The sequence below is a fragment of the Protomyctophum parallelum genome (assembly GCF_964188405.1).
Source record: "Protomyctophum parallelum genome assembly, chromosome: 3".
Taxonomy (NCBI): Eukaryota; Metazoa; Chordata; class Actinopteri; order Myctophiformes; family Myctophidae; genus Protomyctophum; species Protomyctophum parallelum.
Genome location: NC_139698.1, coordinates 17,478,376 through 17,499,157, shown reverse-complemented (window position 1 = coordinate 17,499,157; position 20,782 = coordinate 17,478,376). Strand labels below are relative to the sequence as shown.

General features: G+C 46.6%; 1 protein-coding gene across 1 annotated transcript in view; it reads right to left on the bottom strand.

Annotated features, from left to right (window-relative positions):
• The window catches only part of cpne4a (copine IVa), a gene marked incomplete at its 3' end in the record, with an annotated part of 235,482 nt that overhangs the window by 21,678 nt on the left and 193,022 nt on the right, over nucleotides 1–20,782 (bottom strand). Inside the window, 6 exon segments of the mRNA XM_083761970.1 lie at nucleotides 247–483; nucleotides 14,511–14,536; nucleotides 14,539–14,620; nucleotides 14,622–14,644; nucleotides 17,329–17,380; nucleotides 18,934–18,988. Coding sequence (XP_083618096.1) covers nucleotides 247–483; nucleotides 14,511–14,536; nucleotides 14,539–14,620; nucleotides 14,622–14,644; nucleotides 17,329–17,380; nucleotides 18,934–18,988 — 475 coding nt within the window.

Sequence of the window (20,782 nt, the reverse complement as noted above, 5' to 3'; positions counted from 1 at the left end):
AGTGTCCTTGACACTCATGTCTGAACCCCTATAATTGCTCCCGATGAGCAGGTTTGGTATGGTTTCCTCTGTCATTGATCGGTGTGTGAATGTGTGAATGTAATGCACAATCTATGTAAAGCGCTTTGGACAAAAGCGTCACATAAACGCACCATTTACCATTTAGAGAGAGACAGGACAGGACAAGACAAGACACGACACGACACGACACGACACGACACGACACGTTACACGTTACACGTTTACATTTTTGAAGTCCTTGAAGGGGACGAACTGGACGATGTCCCGGAGGACGGGCTCGCCCCGGAGCGAGCGCAGGATGCCGCTGTCGCCGTCGAGCATCTGCATGTCGCCGAAGTCGGCGCTGCCCACGCCCACGATGATGACGGACATGGGCAGGTGGGACGCCCGCACGATGGCCTCCCGCGTGTCCGCCATGTCGGTGATCACGCCGTCCGTCAGGATCAGCAGGATGAAGTATTGCTATGGGGAAGGGGGAGGGGGAGGGGGAGGGGGGGGAGGGATTGAGAGAGAGAGGTCAATGTTAAAGGAGCATTCAGTGATTTGGGTGATTTGGAGAAACCCCTGTAAACAATCCCTGTAACAAAAGATATGCACATGCACACACTCTGGGGCACGCAACAGGCCAACAGCACGCGCAAAAAGGCCCACCCCTTGTCTATCCTGATTGGATGAAGGCTTTCTCACCCACCGCCACCACCAAAACCGAAACTAGGTTTTTTTCTTTACTCCTGCGATTCACTGGGGACAGGGAGGAACTCCTTAGTCCTTATTATGGTCAGCACACTCTATAGTAGGGAGACTTATCACAAAAAAGTGATATTTGAATTAAGTGAAATCACTGAATATACCTTTAATGTGTTGATGACTATAAAGCCCAAACCACACCAGAGGGTTGGAGACGGGACAAGACATGGTTTCAGCGTTGGTCCCAGCAGCGTGAAATGACGTCCTGTTGCGAGTAGCCCCATGTGGACGTACATGTACAGTAGGCGCAAGTCGACCCAAGCGATTCAGTTATAGTTCAATTCAATGCTTGCTTGCAACGTTGCAATGTGTCTGCACTGCAAGGCTGTGATGATTCTCCATACAGTATGTATCGAAATCAAATCGAAATTGACCTTCGATTACAGTGTAATCGGAATCACGAGCCGACTCACGATAATTCATTGCATGCACACACCCAAGCCACGGACGTTCCTGTCCATGCCCGCACACACGCACGCAGAGAGAGGAGTGGATTGACAAAGAGCAAGATCGCTGGTCCAGTGCGTTAGCGAACTCACTAACACACTTTTTTTTTGAATTATTTTCAACGGTAATATCAAATCGAGATCGTAATATTTGGCCGAAATACCGAGATATAACATATATCGTGCAGCCCTCATTTCTATAGCTGCTGCAAAAGACACAAAGGTACAAATAAAAGTTCAACCGACTGGAGAAAGTGACACCGAGCGAGAAAGAGAGAGAGACACGCACGCACGTGCACGCACAGCCACAGAACACCAGACATTTCTGTCTGCGGGTCACACACACACACACACACACACACACACACACACACACACACACACACACACACACACACACACACACACACACACACACACACACGAGCCATATGATTGGTATAGAGGGAGAGAGGCCCGACATGGAGTTATACATATAATCCCACCACCTTGTCCCTCCGTCTGCCCTGACAAGGTCTCCTCATCCCCAGCTGGGTGAACTCCACTCCCCTGGGGGGGAGGAGGAGGATCGAGGACCCCAGGAGGGCGTCCTAACTGGATGCCTGGAAACCGGTTCCAGTGGTGGAAAAAGGGAATCAAAATGTTTTACTCTGTAAAAGTATCAATACTGCACGTGTATGTATAGAACTAGTACTCCGATTAAAAATGTGCTTGAGTGAAAGTACGAAAGTATTGCCATTGAAATGCGCTTAACCCATTTAAAGGCACGTCAACATTTAAGAAAATGTCTTCTAAATCCTGACAGTTTTCTGAAATACCTATGTTTCTATATTATTAGTGGTGCTATATATTGCATGTGAACGACCCGAAAAATGATTATGTATTAGGCCGCCGACCCCCATCTGAAAATATGTTGTTCCAGGGACCCCCCCCAGAAGATGACTGCACGGATGACTGAGCGAGCGTACGCGTAACCCGGGCGCTCCCTAAGCCCTCCCCCGACTCTCTAACCCTTCGCTCCCTATAAGGGAGACACCGTGAACCGCCAGCCACCCGCTGAGAAAAGCCATTCCTGCCGCTTGCATCCGCAATCGTGTTCTCTGTCGGTCATGACCCACATTTCACTATAAAGGCATAATATGAGCATCGATGTACTGAACAAGACAGGGTTTTTTTGTGTGTGTGTGTGTGTGTGTGTGTGTGTGTGTGTAGAAAATAGGGTTGTAAATTGAAACGATGCGAGTGCCTGTCTCGTGAAAGTATAGGCCAGTACCAAGACTGTAGATGTGACTCTCCACTCCAGTAACCTTTTACACTGTATATATACAGTATACTGTAAATGAATGAAGGAATTAATGCAGAGAGAGAGAGAGAGGTGGTGAGAGAGAGAGAGAGATAGAGAGAGGTGGTGAGAGAAAAATATGATTATATGATTGATGAATATGATGATGATGATGATGATGATTAAAAGTATGATTGTCCTGTCGGTGGGTCTTGTTACGATAGGCAGGGGGGGTAGGACCCAAATGCAGGACAAGAGAGCAGGAATGTGCATATTAAATGATTTAATATTCAGAAAGCAGACTAGCTTACAACAAAGAGTAGCACTGCAGCAAAATCAGCAAAACCAAAAAGCAAACTGTTCAAAAAGTCAACAGATTGTCCAAATCTTACAAAGACCTCAAAGCAGAAAGTCCAAGATGCAAAACTCTAGGCACGACGAGGAATCAGTGGAACATGAGAGAAAACACAAATAATGCAGAACCTCTCAGGAATACAAAGCACTAGGAACTCGGGAACAACTCGGGGACAAGGAAGTAATGATCTGACAGTTTGTTTCTGAAATGAGTCCAGTCTTATAGGGAGCAGGGTAATTGCAGGAGTGTTCACAGGTGTGGAATGGGCATGGCACTGTAGGGCTGAAGAGGGGGTGGAAACAGGTGTGTTGACAATGACTGAGAGATGGAATGGAGAGTGGGAGTGGCTGACAAGGAAAACATGGTCTGTAGGGGGACAGACCATGACAGTACCTCCCTCTCAAGGGACGGCTACCAGACGTCCCACCACGCTGGCCTGGAGCACAGAGCAGGGTGGGTGGAGGGGGCCTGGAGGAGGGGAACTGAAGCTGGGCAGGTGATGTCAGGTGGGCGGCCAGGATGCTGGGACGAGGAGTCAGGCGGACGGCCTGGGACGAGACAGATGAGGCGTAGTCTGGTGGACGGCCTGGAGGCAGAGACGAGGTGGCGTCATCGGGTGGACGACCGGGAGGCCGAAACGAGGCGAAGCTGTCGTCGGGTGGGCGGCTGGGAGGCCGAGACGACAGAGATGAGGCGACGTCCGGTGGGCGACCAGGGGGCTGAGACGAGGCGGAGGTGTCGTCCGGTGGACGACCAGGGGGCTGAGACGAGGCGGAGGTGTCGTCCGGTGGTCGGCCAGGAGGCCGAGACGAAGCAGAAGACACTGCAGGCGACGCCAGGAAAGCCACAGGCAGAGGCAGGGGAGCCGTAGGGTATGTTAGGGAAGCTGCAGCCGGAGGGCCGGGCAGCGGAGGGCCGGGCAGCAGAGGGCCGGGCCGCGGAGGGCCGGGCAGCGGAGGGCCGGGCAGCGGAGGGCCGGGCAGCAGAGGGCCGGGCAGCAGAGGGCCGGGCCGCGGAGGGCCGGGCAGCGGAGGGCCGGGCAGCAGAGGGCCGGGCCGCGGAGGGCCGGGCAGCGGAGGGCCGGGCAGCGGAGGGCCGGGCAGCGGAGGGCCGGGCCGCGGAGGGCCGGGCAGCGGAGGGCCGGGCAGCAGAGGGCCGGGCCGCGGAGGGCCGGGCAGCAGAGAGCCAGGCAGCAGGGAGCCAGGCAGCAGAGGGCCGGGCCGCGGAGGGCCGGGCAGCGGAGGGCCGGGCAGCGGAGGGCCGGGCCGCGGGGGGCCGGGCAGCGGAGGGCCGGGCCGCGGGGGGCCGGGCAGCGGAGGGCCGGGCCGCGGAGGGCCGGGCAGCGGAGGGCCGGGCAGCAGAGGGCCGGGCAGCGGAGGGCCGGGCAGCGGAGGGCCGGGCAGCGGAGGGCCGGGCAGCGGAGGGCCAGGCATGCTGGGCGGCGGGGAGCCGGGCAGCGGAGGGCCGGGCAGCGGAGTGCCAGGCAGCAGAGAGCCGGGCAGCGGAGTGCCAGGCAGCAGAGAGCCGGGCAGCGGAGGGCCGGGCAGCGGAGTGCCAGGCAGCAGAGAGCCGGGCAGCGGAGTGCCAGGCAGCAGAGAGCCGGGCAGCGGAGTGCCAGGCAGCAGAGAGCCGGGCAGCGGAGTGCCAGGCAGCAGAGAGCCGGGCAGCGGAGTGCCAGGCAGCAGAGAGCCGGGCAGCGGAGTGCCAGGCAGCAGAGAGCCGGGCAGCGGAGTGCCAGGCAGCAGAGAGCCGGGCAGCGGAGTGCCAGGCAGCAGAGAGCCGGGCAGCGGAGTGCCAGGCAGCAGAGGGCCGGGCAGTGGAGTGCCAGGCAGCAGAGAGCCGGGCAGCGGAGGGCCAGGCAGGTTGGGTGAGGAAGTGGGCTGAAGAGCAGGGGTGACCGGAGCGACCTCTTCAGAGGGTAACTGAGGAAACGGTGCACCCCTACTCTCCCACCGGAAGAAAGCCGTATATTGGGCAAATGCCCGATTCTGCCTCCAATATTTGGCCAGTTGAGTGAGGAACTGAGGATCCTCATAAAAAATCTCCTTTGTTACACCAAAGTCCTTGTGTGAAAAGGGTAGGCTGGGCTGGTGGCTACTGGCCATGGTTGACAGCCTCAGCAGCTCACTGACAGAAACACTGGCAAAAAAAATCAAAAACTAAACAATGCAAAAAAGAAAACTTGTCCGCTGGGTCCAGAATGGTCAGATCATTCTGTTACGATAGGCAGGGGGGGTAGGACCCAAATGCAGGACAAGAGAGCAGGAATGTGCATATTAAATGATTTAATATTCAGAAAGCAGACTAGCTTACAACAAAGAGTAGCACTGCAGCAAAATCAGCAAAACCAAAAAGCAAACTGTTCAAAAAGTCAACAGATTGTCCAAAACTTACAAAGACCTCAAAGCAGAAAGTCCAAGATGCAAAACTCTAGGCACGACGAGGAATCAGTGGAACATGAGAGAAAACACAAATAATGCAGAACCTCTCAGGAATACAAAGCACTAGGAACTCGGGAACAACTCGGGGACAAGGAAGTAATGATCTGACAGTTTGTTTCTGAAATGAGTCCAGTCTTATAGGGAGCAGGGTAATTGCAGGAGTGTTCACAGGTGTGGAATGGGCATGGCACTGTAGGGCTGAAGAGGGGGTGGAAACAGGTGTGTTGACAATGACTGAGAGATGGAATGGAGAGTGGGAGTGGCTGACAAGGAAAACATGGTCTGTAGGGGGACAGACCATGACAGGTCTGGTCATCTGTGGGTCTTCAGGTGCTGGAAGAGGCCACAGTAATCTAGTAAGAGAGCGGCGACACTATAGCCTTGACTCCCATTGTAACAATGGAATGTGGAAGTGCTCATTCTATCTCAACGGTGATAGTTCCAACTATAGCCCATATAGGCTTTGCGGCGAGATCAAAGTGTGTCGCCACTCTCTTACTATTCCACTCGGGAAGAGGCCAACCCTTGATCCACAGTCTCTGTTGCAGTGCAGGGTGCATAATGCGAATGGTTGTCATGGGGGGGTGGTGGTGATGTGAGGAGCCGTCTTAGTGGTATTATAGGTCTCTCCTTTCTCAGTCGCCTCTTTCTTTGTTTCTGCGGACACTGTGGATGTCCTTTTCTTGTTGTGCTGAGCCTTCATGGACCATTCCTGCATCCACATGCACCTCTCTGGAGGGCAGCCTCCTCCCAGGTGTCGAGGTTGAAGTGGCACTTTCTCAGGTGAGTTTTGATGTTATCCCTGTACCTCTTTTTCTAGCCCTCCTTGGGTGCGTTGGCCATTCCCTTCAGCTGGCCATACAGCATTTGCTTCGGGAGGCGGTATAGTTGGGCATGCGGATGACATGCAGGCCTGTCCACCGCAGCTGGTGCCGAATGATGGTTGTTGGCTTCCTTCAGAACGCTGATGTTGGTACGCCTCTTAATAATAATAATATCTCAAACCTATATAGCGAGTACCCAAAGACGCTTTACATGCAGGGGGGGGGGGGGGGGGGGGGGGGGGGCTTTACAGAGGTAACAACACAAATATAAACAACTAGAACAAAATAAATAAATAAATAAACACTAAAAGCTATAAAAAAACATTAAAAGACAGTGAGAAAGGGTTAGCTATAGGGAAGGCAATGTTGAAGAGGTGGGTCTTGAGGGCGGTTTTGAAGGTTTGGAGCGTCTCTGAGTACCTTAAAGGGAGGGCATTCCACAGGGTTGGGGCAGAAAAGGCAAAAGCTCTGTCACCCCATGTCGGAGTTTTGTCTTGGGGACGTCGAGGAGGTTTGCGTCACCAGACCTGAGGGAGCGGGAGGGAGGGGACACGACGTCTGAGGAGGTCACAGAGGTATAGGGGGAGCCAGGTTGTTTAGTGCTTTGTAGGAGACATCGCTGGTGGTATCACTCCAGACTCCAGAGTCTTCAGATGTCTGCTGTATAGGTGGTCCAGCTATCAGCCCCGTGAAGCAGAATACAGACATAACTATACAGCTTGGTAGACAAGGAGCTTGGTGTTGGTCTATTCTCAAAAACTCTCTTCCTCAGCCTATAGCAAAGGCTGCACTGGCGCACGCTATGCGGTGGTAAATCTCTGCATCAATGACAGCTCTTGTGGAAAGAAGACTGCCAAGGTATGCAAAATTGATCCACATTTTCCAGAGTTGTTTTCCACATAGATTGTGGGGGGCTTGGGAGGGTGTGTCAGGAGCTGGTTGGTACAGGATTTGAGTTTTTTTTTAATGTTTATATCAAGTCCTAGGAGTCGGTAGGCTCTAGCAAAAGCATCCAAGATGTTTTGGAGGTCTGCTTCAGAATGAGAAACTAGAGCGTTGTCATCTGCATACTGGAGCTCTGTAATGGAAGCAAGGTGTGTACCTTGCTTTTTGCCCTAAACCTGTTGAGGTTGAAGAGCCCGACCGTCGGTCCTGTACACAAACTTGACTCCCTGCAGGCAGGTTTTGACTGGTGAGGTGGAGAATGGCAGAGATGAAGATGGCAAACAGGGTTGGTGCAATGTGATACAGCCCTGCTTGACACCAGTGTCAACATTGAAGGAAGCCGTTTCAGAAGCGCCATTGCCAACTATACCGTCGCTGTCATGTCATCATGCAACAGACACAAGATCCTCACGTACTTGTTCGGACATCCGATCTTGGAGAGGGCACCCCAGAGGGCAATTCTGTTCAACGGAATCAAAGGCCTTTGTGAGGTCGATGAATGCCATGTACAGCGGTATATGTTGTTCCCGACATTTCTCTTGCAGTTGACGGGCTGCAAAAATCATGTCAGAGGACGGAAGCCGCACTGTGACTCTGGAAGGATCTCTTCTGTCAGTGGCAGTAAGCGGTTGGCCAAGATATGGGTCAGTATCTTTCCTGCTGTGCACGGACAGGAGGGAGATGCCTCTGTAGTTGCCACAGTCCGTCTATATCTCCCTTCTTGAAGATGGTGATATAATCAGGGCACACACACACACACACACACACACACACACAGTGCACACGCACGCGCAAGAATGATTCAGAGGTGTTTCTATTAGTTTAAGTTTGGATTATTATAGTCTCTGTAGGGGGGGGGGGTGGTATCATCCTCCCATAAGGACTTTCTCTTTTCTGAATCCCAACCTGTTAAATATGTAAATCTTAAGCTCTCTGCGAGTAGCTATAAGGGGATAATAACGCCTCCGGCCCGTGGAGGGGAGGAAAAAAAACTGCCCGTCCATCACTTATTTTGCAAGTCATTTTCTGGTATTAAAGTGGGATTCAAACTGGAATGCCTTCGTTCATTTGAATATCCGAAGGGGTGGGGAGGGTGATCTAAATTGAATCTTTCACAATTCTGGTCGGCATAATCCCCCATGCAGCCAATAAATACATCAAGCACATGCCGTTCGGAGTGCAGTGGTGTGTGGAAATTCTTCTTCTTCTTCTTATTATTATTATTATAATTATTTTCAAAAGGAGCTACTCAAATAAATATTTCACCATTTTTGAAGCACTTTGAGAGGCTTGTCGAAGAATTCAGTGTTATCACATTGCATCGTGACGTTTTGTGAGCTTGGAGAACGGCTATTTTCAAATGGCCCGAAAAGTTGTGACACTGCCACATAAATGTGTGAAAAGTAAACATATATTTTCGGTCCTTGTATGAGTAGTCTCAGTATTAGCCAGACAACTATTCCACAATCTCCGAGTGCTATAGAGTCCCGAAATCCGAGTAAAGGCTCATTCATAGTCTGGGTATTCGGTGGTGAGGTGACCACCGCTCCAGTGGTGAGGTGACCACCGGAGCTGAAATAACGTTGAGCGGTGGTAAAAACAGAGAGAAGGGCTGGAGCGGTGGCGGTGGTTTACTCTTCACCGCGGCTTGTGACGTCATGTTGTAATTCGGTGGTCACCCCACCACCAAAAATCCAGACTATGTATGAGCCTTTAGGAAGCTGGCAATTCCGTTCATTAATCACGGAAATATATTTAAAAATATCTTTATATTTGATTTTATTATTTCCATTTCTACTGAGCTGCAAGCTATATTATACTGTATGCTTAGATGATTTATAATTTCTATAGGATACATTTGCACGACTGTAAAGACGAAACGAAAGTGGGGAGGAAGCTCCACTTCCGCTTTATATTTTACTCATGACAGAGCTTCCGTTGCTCCAGACTGTATGACGGAAACATTTGAAAATTGCAAGAGGTAACAGTATCGGAAGAAAATGTAACAACATACTGGGTGATAACAAGGGAATATATTGGTTAAAAATTTAAATATAGTTGAAAATGTAACCCCCAAAATGTAGTGTATAGGTAAAATGTTTGGTTTTGTGTAGTTAAACCATGGTCATCCATTTTCAGGTTTGCTCATAGGGGGAGCTGTGGGGGAAAAAGCTGGTTAAAGGGTAAGACCACTTTTTTTGAGGTTTGGGTTGTTTTCTTACCTTATTATGGTCAAACTAGTCCAGTCCAGGAGTTATTTCGCTCCGTTGTGTTGTTTATTAGCAATTTAAGAAATAAAAAATAGGGTCCATTGACTTCCATTGTAGCGGGGAAACAGCTCTCAAAGTCACTCTTTTAGCACATGAACGAACGCAACAAAAGCTGATTCTGACAGCTTATGACATCAGGAAAACTCATGCGGTTTTATTTTTAATAAAAAATGTCAACGTTGTCTTGTTAATTAATTTGTGTAGAAAGAAGATCTGGTAGGTATGCTTACGCTAACCGAATCACTTCTGTTTTCACGTGACGCGGTACTACGATCCGATTGGTCCAACTCTAACTGCAACAATCTGGAACAGCGCACTATATCCTCCATTCTAAAAGTATCGTAAGCCTACAAACTTATGACTGCTTGCCGTGGGTGTCTGTGTCGGGGGTACTGCTCGACTGCAGATGGATTGGGTGCTCTCAGCGTACAACACAGGCAGCCAGCGTGCTTCCTTGTTTACAAATGAAACCGGAAACGGAAGACCGCATTGCAGCTTCAGTGTCTCTCCAAACAAAATAGTACCTTTATAAATATACGTTAAAACACGAAAATAAAACCGCATGAGTTTTCCTGATGTCATAAACTGTCAGAATCAGCTTTTGTTGCGTTCGTTCATGTGCTAAAAGAGTGACTTTGAGAGCTGTTTCCCCGCTACAATGTAAGTCAATGGGCTCATTGGGCTGGTATTTTTATAAAGTTATTTTCTATAAAACTGCACAGTGGAGCGAATTAACTCCTGGACTGGACTAGTTTGACCATAATAAGGTAAGAAAACAACCCAAACCTCCAAAAAAGTGGTCTTACCCTTTAACTCTTTCCAGGCCATGTTTGTTTTCATTATATTCCCCTTCTCCTCCAGGCAATGTGGACATTTGACCAATCTGTCAAAGCCCATATATAATATTATGTGAATATGTCCCAATGTCATGAAATAACTCATATGAAAGTGATAAGTCTCATCTTTCCCCCAAAAAAAGAATTATGTTTGTAGCATGTTCCGTTCTTTAGTTATAGGCAGTTGAATAGGTCATGGTTTCATCAAAATCAGCCCTCTGAAATAATTTGTCTGAGAAAACAGCACTTTTGTGAAAGACACTCTCTCAAGCAGAATACTCACTTGAAACTTTTTTCTTTTTCTATAGTGACTTATCTGATATATGTACAGTATTTGTCTTCAAGCAGTTAAAGTAAAAAAAAGTATAAAAAAGTGTTTTTGTTGAATAAATCTTATTTTCACCCCATGAATGAGACTCAAACAGTAACTCCATTTACTCCATCCGGCGGCCCGGTCGCAACGAGATCACCCCCGTCCGAAACTAAATAAAACTAAATAAAATTGCACTTACTAGCCTACTCATTATCCTTTGAACACATTTTCGTTTCGGTCTCATGGGAAGCCAATCACCTTCGTCCCCCGCCGGATGTCCCGCCCCCGCCGGATGTCCCGCTCCCAGCTGATCCGGTGAAATATCTCGTTTTCTTTTTTCTTTTCCTTGCGTGTTGGACTGTTCCTCCTCCTCGTCTGAACTTTCCATCTCTGATCCAGTCTCTGGATTTGGAAGGGCAACCAGGAAGGCATGCATTGTGGTTTGGCCAGGGCCTGGATTACCTGGCGGCCGCTTGCCAGCTCGTCCACGGCCGCACTTCAGCGGGGACTTCCACGGCTCCACGGCGGCGACCAACAGGCTGCCCGCTGGCTCGCTCGTAGCCTGGCATGAGCGTCTCGCTGGCTCGTTTGGGGGTCCGGCCAGGTTTTTTTGGGGGGGGGCATTTTAGCCCTGATCGATCGCTGGTGTCTTTGATCTGCTTTTGTCTTGCTATGTGCTGTGGGTCAGTGTGCCCCGCGACGACTCTGGGTCAGACTGGAGTGGAGAATTGTTGCTTTTTTGTGGCTCATGGGAACATTTTTTGGCTCAGCCTGTGTTGTCATGGTGTGATTGAATACTTTAGGGCCTGTCTTTTATCGCAGCGCTACCAAACTTTGTCACAGGGTGGGGGAGAGGGTCTTATAGCGGCTGCAAATATAAAAACAAATCTCGTCCAACCTCGTCCTAGGCGGCATAAAATCAAAAAATAATCTCGTCCGACCTCGCCCTGTGCCCGGAAAGGGTTAACAATAGTTCCAGGAAGTGAGGTATCAGGTACCATCTATAAAAGTACAGGAAGAGAGGCGGCTCAGAGTTCCATTTTAGGTGTCAAAATTTGTTTTTGGTGGTGGTTTTGTCAAAGAGACTCTTTTAAGGTCAATACTAAAGCAAAATCAGAACTTCTTAAGGCCAAATACTAAAGCAGAATCAGAACCTCTTAAACCTAGTTTGACCGAAGAACTTTGTGAAGTGGAAGAATGGAACATTTCTGAAGGTTTACGCTCTGAATCAAAGGAACCGGCTATGGACTCCTTACTTGAAGGTTGGTTGAGAATTGTATAATTTTTACCCTTTTTGAGCAATGCATTGCCTTTTTATTTGATGACTTTATGGATTACTTGATTTTTGGAAAGTCTAAATCTACAAAACATCTATACAATTTTTTGTTTTGATTACTTGTTGGAATACACGTTGTGGGAATTACAAAATGTTATTTGTATTTTGAAATCATATTGATTGATCAATTTAATTGAGTTATTTTGTTCATGTTTATGTCAGATACAAATTTTGCAAGTTACAGTAACTTCAAAAGCAACAGTTTTGTGTTTCCCTTTTAAGTAAAGTGCAAATACCTCGACGTTGTACTACAGTACAGTATACTTAAGTAAACGTACTTTCCTCCACTGGTTTTAGTTGTGACAGGACACTATGAGCTCACTGTAAAAGCGTTATTTCTATTGACTTAATATCACATAATCCTGGTATTATTTCCACAATCTTTAGCAGGATAAGATCTGCAATATATCAGGGGCTTAAGAGTATAAGACAATAAGCAGTGATGTTCATGTCTCAAGGACAATATGTGTCTATGGAAAGACTTGGCCTCGTACCTCATATTTTTTTATTTATTTTATAGGATGGATATGGATATTTTCCCTATTAATAATATAACAAAGTGTAGAGGGCACAAGTGGTGAACAACAATCAATGTATCTCAAACGATGCAGCGCCTGTCTCCAATTCCTGAAATCCACAGCTAACAGAAATGCGTCATGCACGCACCACAGAGTCTCAACTTCTTTTCCGACGGCAATCTCAAAACAAAGCGATCGGTGGTGCTCAGAACAAATCACCCTTAAGGCTGCACTGCCGTTTAACAGGCGCTCTCATGTGTTGCTGACTGACTGCAGGGAGGGAGGTGTGCCTCTAACAGGAGATTGATTTACTCTACAGCAAAGCCTGCGGCGATCCATAAGACTAATTCCGTGGAGCTGAAACAATGGAGCCACTGTATAGTGTATAGTATAGAACAGTGGTGTCCGGGGTCCCCCACGGGTCCCTGAGGCAGTTCCAGGGGGTCCCCAGCTAAATAGATAGTTTGGAACCAAATGCCAAATGGACCCTTATGGGTCTGTAACTCTGAGAGTGTACAAATGGAACCACATGGACCCTTATGGGTCTGTAACTCTGAGACTGTACAAATGGAACCAAATGGACCCTTATGGGGTCTGTAACTCTGAGAGTGTACAAATGGAACCATATGGACCCTTATGGGTCTGTAACTCTGAGAGTGTACAAATGGAACCAAATGGACCCTTATGGGTCTGTAACTCTGAGACTGTACAAATGGAACCAAATGGACCCTTATGGGGTCTGTAACTCTGAGAGTGTATACAAATGGAACCAAATGGACCATTATGGGTCTGTAACTCTGAGAGTGTATACAAATGGAACCAAATGGACCCTTATGGGTCTGTAACTCTGATAGTGTACAAATGGAACCAAATGGACCCTTATGGGTCTGTAACTCTGAGAGTGTACAAATGGAACCAAATGGACTCTTATGGGTGTGTAACTCTGAGAGTGTACCCTAACGGGTCCATTTGGTTCCATTTGTACACTCTCAGAGTTAAATTAACATTGATGTTACGATATAAATTGGGGGTCTCAGAGATAGACATGCCATTAAATGGGGGGTCCATAGACTAATGCATGTCAAACTGGGGGTCCTTGAGAATCACTGCTAGAGCCGTAATAATCTTCTCTTATGGGGGGTCCCTGGAATATCTTTTCAAATGGGGGTCCGTGGGCAGTGTCGATGTGAGGGTCCTCAACATGAAAACAGTGGTTCTCAACCAGTGGTCTAGGGACCACCAGGGGTCCTTGAGGGGGTTCCAGGTGCGGTCCCCAATTGAACGATGGAGAGTTGGTAACCAAATTAACCCTCATATAGATCTTCAACTCTTGACCCTCATGGGTCCATTTGGTTTCATTTTACACTCTCAAGAATTAAGTGGTTGTTAAACATTACTTAAGTTAATAAGGGCCTTTCACCATTCTCCAATTGTTTATATCGTGTTTAGTTTCCAAGATGGCCGCAGCACCAGGAGGGGGTGGGGTTGACATATGCCCTGTGCCCTATGCTATGCCCTATGCTGCATTCACACATTCAAGACACCTGTCTTGTGTGTGTATTGTGTCTGTGTTTAATGGCCGCTCCAATGCATTTCCAATGGAAGCCCATGTGGTTTGACCAAACATTTTGTTTGACGGGGGGAGAGAGGGGCAGAACACATCCATCCAAAGCTGTGTTCAGACACAAGTCAGGTGTCAGACACAAGGCAAGTGACTTGAATGCAGCCCAGCAAGGGCATATGTCGACTATCAGAGGCCTTTATTTACAAGAAGTACAATTAGAGAATGTGGAATAATTGTTATTTTGATCGTTTGCCTGTCATCTCTCCTAATGGTACCAACATCAACACAAGCATAATATGGATATGTGTATACACACTCTTTAGTTTTGGGTCTGCAAGCAGGCTCATCAAATTGGTGGTCTCTGTGGCTCAAATGCAGGATAAATAATGGGCCTTGAAACAGCGTTGAAAACCACTGGGATGACCCAGAGTATGACCTCCAGCCACAACAGTCGATGAGAGGAGAAAGAACATGAATAACCTTCACCTCCCTCCCCTATCTCTCTCTCTCTCTCTCTTTCTCTCTCTCTCTCTCTCTCTGCCTCGCCTCTCATTAGTGACTGCTGTCTCTCGACCCCCCCACCCCCCCCACCCCCCCCCGGTCACCCCTCACCATGGCCTCTTTGGTGTGAAGCTCAGGGAGGCGGAGTTGGTGACCTTCTGGATGATGGGAGCGATGTTGGTCGGCCCGTACAGCTGCAGCTTAGGAAGACAGGTCTGGTAGGGCTTCCACCACTCCCTGAATACCTGGAGGGAGGGAGAGGAGAGGAGAGAGGAGGGGAGGGGAGGAGGGGAGAGGAGAGGAGAGGAGAGAGAGAGAGGGAGAGGAGAGGAGAGGAGAGGAGAGGAGAGGAGAGAGGAGAGATGAGAGGAGAGGAGAGGAGGAGGAGAGGAGAGGAGAGGAGAGGAGAGAGGAGAGGAAGAGGAGAGGAGAGGAAGAGGAGAGGAGAGGAGAGGAGAGGAGAGGAGAGAGAGGAGAGGAGAGGAGAGGAGAGGAGAGGATAGGAGATATGATGTACATTTTCAATCGAACACTGATAAACAGTAGGTTGTTGTGGCAAGGTTGTTATATTGTCTCTTTCTTTCTTTCTTTCTTTCTTTCTTTCTTTCTTTATTTCTTTCTTTCTTTCTTTCTTTCTTTCTTTCTTTCTTCCTTTCTTTTTTCTATCTCTCTCTCTCTCTCTCTCTCTTTATTGTGACATGTCATTGATCTTTGAGCTTTGTTTTGAGTAGCTTAAAAAGCTATACTGCATACTATAAAAAACGGTCAAACATTGGCCAAAAAAGAAAGATGCTAAAAAGTATATATTTATTTTGGGGGGGGGGTCAACGGGCCGACTCTAGTAGGGCACGGTCTGACCTGAGACATGCGTGCGGCGAGCGTTTGTTCTTCGCAAACGCAGGATTAAAAAAACGGATCCGTTTCTTTCTTAGTGCAAATGTAGGGAAATCCTCGTTTGTTCTGTCTGTTGTTACCATGGCGACGTGACTGTCGTGCGCTCTAGTGTGCAGGTGCGTGGCGGAGACGAGCTTAACCCATATACTGACCGGAGATCAGATTCTAAAAATGTCTTGTATACATCTGACAGTTTTCCATTCTGACCTGAGATCAGATTCTAAAATGTCTTCTATGTCAGTTGCTCTTCGATTTTTCAAAAAAATAGCAGACCCTACAAGCTCGTAGCTTGTAGATCTGCTATTTTTCAATAGCTAAAGCATAGCATAATGCTAACACCAAAATGGGTTCCTGCCCAAAATGGGGTTAAACCTATCTTAACCCGTTCTGAACGGGAACCTCCTTTTGGTGTTTTTAAAGCATTATGTTATACTTTAGCTATTGAAAAATAGCATATCTACAAGCTCATAGCTCGAGCTTGTGGGTCTGCTAATAATTTTTTTATATCCTGAAAATGTGGCGCAAATCTTTGAATAATATTCTTTCAGAGCGTTTTTAACTCAAATCTTTGCTTCTGGGGATTTATTATTTCCAGATGGGGGTCGGCGGCCAATTACATATAGTTTTTGGTGTCCTTGACATGAAATATTGAGAACCACTGACAAAGAAACATGCTGGGTATTTCAGAAAAACGATGAAAATGATTTAGAAGACTTTTTGTTTTATTTTGACGTCAGGCCTCAATAGGTTAAAAGATTAGAGGACATTTTATTCTTATTCTTTGTTGTTGAATTCAATGTTAACCAATTCAAACTGGGAAAGCCTCTGTGTCACTTAAAATAGCAGATCTACAAGCTCATAGCGTGCCACTTCACGCTGCACTATATTATGAGCTTGTATAGCCGATATCTGGTATTTTCAAAAGACATTTAATATATTTGAAAAAGTTGAAATGGGACATTGAGTACTTTACGTACACTTTTGTACAAAATAATTGCTTTTGTGCCCTTACTGTATATGAAAGACCGCAAAGTGACTAAAGGACATTTGATTGAAAATAAGCTATATTAACCCGCCCACAAAATATGTAAACGTCTTTACCATCAGAGCTCTGATATGAAGTTTCAATAGGATAAATTATGTTTTGTAACAATTATCATCACAATCTACAAAGCAACTAGTGACTCAAGTTATCAAATAATTGTAGTGGAGTACAAGCAGCAAACATTTGTCTCCTTAGATGTAGCAAGTAGAAGTAGTAGTATGAATAATTGAAAATTGGAACTTATAAGTAGTAACGCAACCAACAATAAGTCAGAAGTGTACATTAGTAGTAGGCCTAGTACGGTATTTGATTAAATGTGCTTATAGGTATACTTCACACCACAGGTTCACTGTTGTTTATCTAAAGTTGAACGCATGATGCTGGGTGACCGTTGACCGTTGGATCTATTTAACCCAATTTGACCTGAGGACGATTCTAAAAAGAATGCCTTCTAAATCATGACAGTTTTCTGAAAATCCTATGCATGCTCAACCCTCTTCATGTCAAGGACCCCCATGATTATCTGTATTTGACTGCGGACCCCCATCTGTAAATATGTTGTTCCCCCCCCCCCAAGAAGCAAAGATTTGAGTCAAAAACGTTCGCTCTGAAAGAATATATATTCAAAGATTTGTGCCACATTTTCACGATTAAAAAAAAATTGCAGCCACTCGGTGCCGCGCTCTGAGCTTGTAGATCTGCTATTTTTCAATAGCTAAAGTGTAACATAATGGGTTCCCGCCCAGAATGTGTTAAAGTTGAATGCATGATGCGAGGTGACCGTTACGGGTTGTTTGCTTTGGGTCGGATCGATGGTTTGATTAATCATATCTGATAGTCAACAGCTGTGTGACTATCACAGCTGTGACATGCAGCTCATCATCAAACAAACAACACGTCCGGCTGAGTGGATCAAAGATCAAAGGGTGTTTGATGGAGGCGTGCGTGCGTGCGTGCGTGCGTGCATGTGTGCAAAGGGGAGGGGGTTACCTGCGCACTCGGGATTTTCCTCGTTAAAATTCACAGCGAAGTCGTGAGAAACCTGCAGAGGGAGGAGGAAAATGAAGATGAAAAAACAAAACAAAAAAACAAACCCACTTCCCTCTTTCTGTTACATTGTTGCTGTCGGGTGGTAACCCCAAACGTTTAAAGATGGAGTGACACAGTTTTTGTATTTTTCCAGTTTTTCACGTGTCGTTTTTATGTGCAATGGCGTATTAACTTTGTATTTAGGGTTTATCCTGGAGGCTGAACCCTTGACAGTCAAACGCCAATGAAATAAACAGTAATATAGTGACACCACACTATCAGACCCTCCCCTAACCCCTCCCCCTTTATCATACAACTACAGCTGTGGGTGCGGCTTCAGTTCAGGTGGATCACCACCATAGACTGTAAAAAATATGGACAAAGCGTTCCCCGGGTCTAACATGGACGTAAAATGAAGCCTATGGTAATTCCTGAGGCGGGGACTTTCCCCCTTCTTCTCCATTGGTTTTTATTTTGACTCGAGTGGGAGGGGAATCCCGATCATAGACTGTAACGGTAGCCACGCCCCTCAGAACATACGCGACTTTATGGTCATTTTTTTAATTAATGGGACCATAATTTTCCAAAAATAATATTATGACATTAGAAATTAGACTTTAAACTAGTGACTGGAAGCAGAAAGTATTCATGACCATGTTTATTAAGGTAATACAGTCTAGGTGAAGTTGGGCCCAAATACATGGACTTCTATGGGGCTATGGGTTTTTCTGGGTCCAATGACAGCGCCACAACAGGCCATTATATGAATCGCGATTTCCTTATAGGCTTCACAAAATATCTGTCTGACTGCCCCCCTGATCACCACCCATCACCACCCACCAGGCAAACCAGGCATACTTAATGAACTGGTGGGCGTGTCCACATAAAAGCATGATTTTAACCAATACTGTACACTTAAAAAAAATATATATATATACAGTAAAAAGAAAAATATGGTATTTGTTAAAATGTTGTTTTTTATGTGGACACGCCCACCACCAGTTCATTAAGTATGCCTGGTTTGCCTGGTGGGTGGTGGTGATGGGTTGTGATCCACCTGAACTGAAGCCGCACCCACATCTGCTGTTTTATGATAAAGGGGGAAGGGTTAGGGGAGGGGATGATAGTGTGACGTCACTATATCACGGTTTTCTTTTCCATTGGCACGTTTGACTGTCAAGGTTTTCAGCCTCCAGGAAGAAAGCCTACATACTGTACATACTGTACAGACATCATTGCACATACAGTATAACAACCACACGCATTGTCACCTCAAACACATGAAAAACTGGGAGGGAAAAAATCACGGCACTCCATCTTTTACTTTTCAGGAAATGGGGAGGAAAAGAAAGGATCTGTGTTTCCAGGGATCCAACGTAATTATAATTTTATCCCACGCTCTTCTTAAGACATAATATAGGTTTTCATCAGGGAGAGATATAGGATTAATCTATTCTCTAAATCCCACTGTCCACATCACTCATTCACACACACACACACACACACACACGTCCGTACAGTACATGCACAGCTGACCCCCGTGGGAGGCTTTTATTGTGACATTACCTTGAAGTCAGGCGGGATCCGTGCTCCGAAACCAAACGCAGGAAACATTTTATCACTGGAGAGAGAGAGAGAGAGAGAGAGAGAGAGAGAGAGAGAGAGAGAGAGGGAGAGGGAGAGGGGAGAGGGAGAGAGGGAGAGGGAGAGAGGAGAGAGAGGAGAGAGGGAGAGGGAGAGGGAGAGAGGAGAGGGAGAGGAGAGGGAGAGAGAGAGAGAGAGAGAGGGAGAGGGGAGAGGGAGAGGGAGAGGGAGAGGGAGAGGGAGAGGGAGAGGGAGAGGGAGAGGGAGAGGGAGAGGGAGAGAGAGAGAGAGTTTTTTTATAGGTTAGGCAACATACATATTTATGAGATATGAATGAATGTACATATTGCATAATTATGGAAAGATCAGAAGATATAAGTTACTATACTGTAGCTTGTCTTTTTCTATCGTCTTTGCTCCATGTGATGCCTTTGTAAAGTTATTGCGCACAGACACACACACATACACACGTGTGTGTGCACGCACGCACATGCGCACCGCACACGTAGCAATGAACACACACTTGGTAATGCATTCATTTTAAATATCCGCAAAGTCCCCCATTCATGCCCACTAAAGGAATAGGAAAATCAATGAATACGGTAGTTGAATTAATCTATATGGTCCAAGGTGAAGGGAAAATACACTCCGTGGTGTATTGATGTACAGTAGGCCAACTCAGTGAAAAAAAAGCGTATATTTTGTCCTGACTTTGAGATCACTGGGTTTCTGTGTGCGCAGTCCATATACTGTACATTGTACAGTATATGGACTGAAATACACACTATGATGTCTGTGTCTCGGTCCATACTGTATACACACTATGATGTCTGTGTGTCTCAGTCCATACGATACACACTATGATGTGTGTGGCTCAGTCCATACGAGACACACTATGATGTCTGTGTGTCTCAGTCCATACGATACACACTATGATGTCTGTGTGTCTCAGTCCATACGATACACACTATGATGTCTGTGTCTCTCAGTCCATAATGTACACCCTATGATGTCTGTGTCTCTCAGTCCATAATGTACACACTATGATGTCTGTGTCTCTCAGTCCATAATGTACACACTATGATGTCTGTGTATCTCAGTCCATAATGTACACACTATGATGTCTGTGTATCTCAGTCCATAATGTACACACTATGATGTCTGTGTATCTCATTCCATAATGTACACACTATGATGTCTGTGTATCTCAGTCCATAATGTACACACTATGATGTCTGTGTCTCTCAGTCCATACTGTACACAATGATGTCTGTGTCTCTCAGTCCATAGTGTACACACTGATGTCTGTGTCTCTCAGTCCATACTGTACACAATGATGTCTGTGTCTCAGTCCATACGATACACACTATGATGTCTGTGTATCTCAGTCCATAATGTACACACTATGATGTCTGTCTCTCAGTCCATAATGTACACACTATGATGTCTGTCTCTCAGTCCATAATGTACACACTATGATGTCTGTCTCTCAGTCCATAGTGTACACACTGATGTCTGTGTGTCTCAGTCCATACTGTACACACTGATGTCTGTGTCTCAGTCCATACGATACACACTATGATGTCTGTCTCTCAGTCCATAATGTACACACTATGATGTCTGTGTATCTCAGTCCATAATGTACACACTATGATGTCTGTGTCTCTCAGTCCATACTGTACAATATGGTGTAATTCTAAGAATAGTTCCTTTCCCTGGCTGCAGATGTATTAACATTCAGAAACAAGTCTTTCTTCCTTTGAATAGAGGAAGGGAGCGCTGCTGCCGTGGTCCCTTTGTCTGTTGAACAAATGAGCTATGAGCTTGTAGA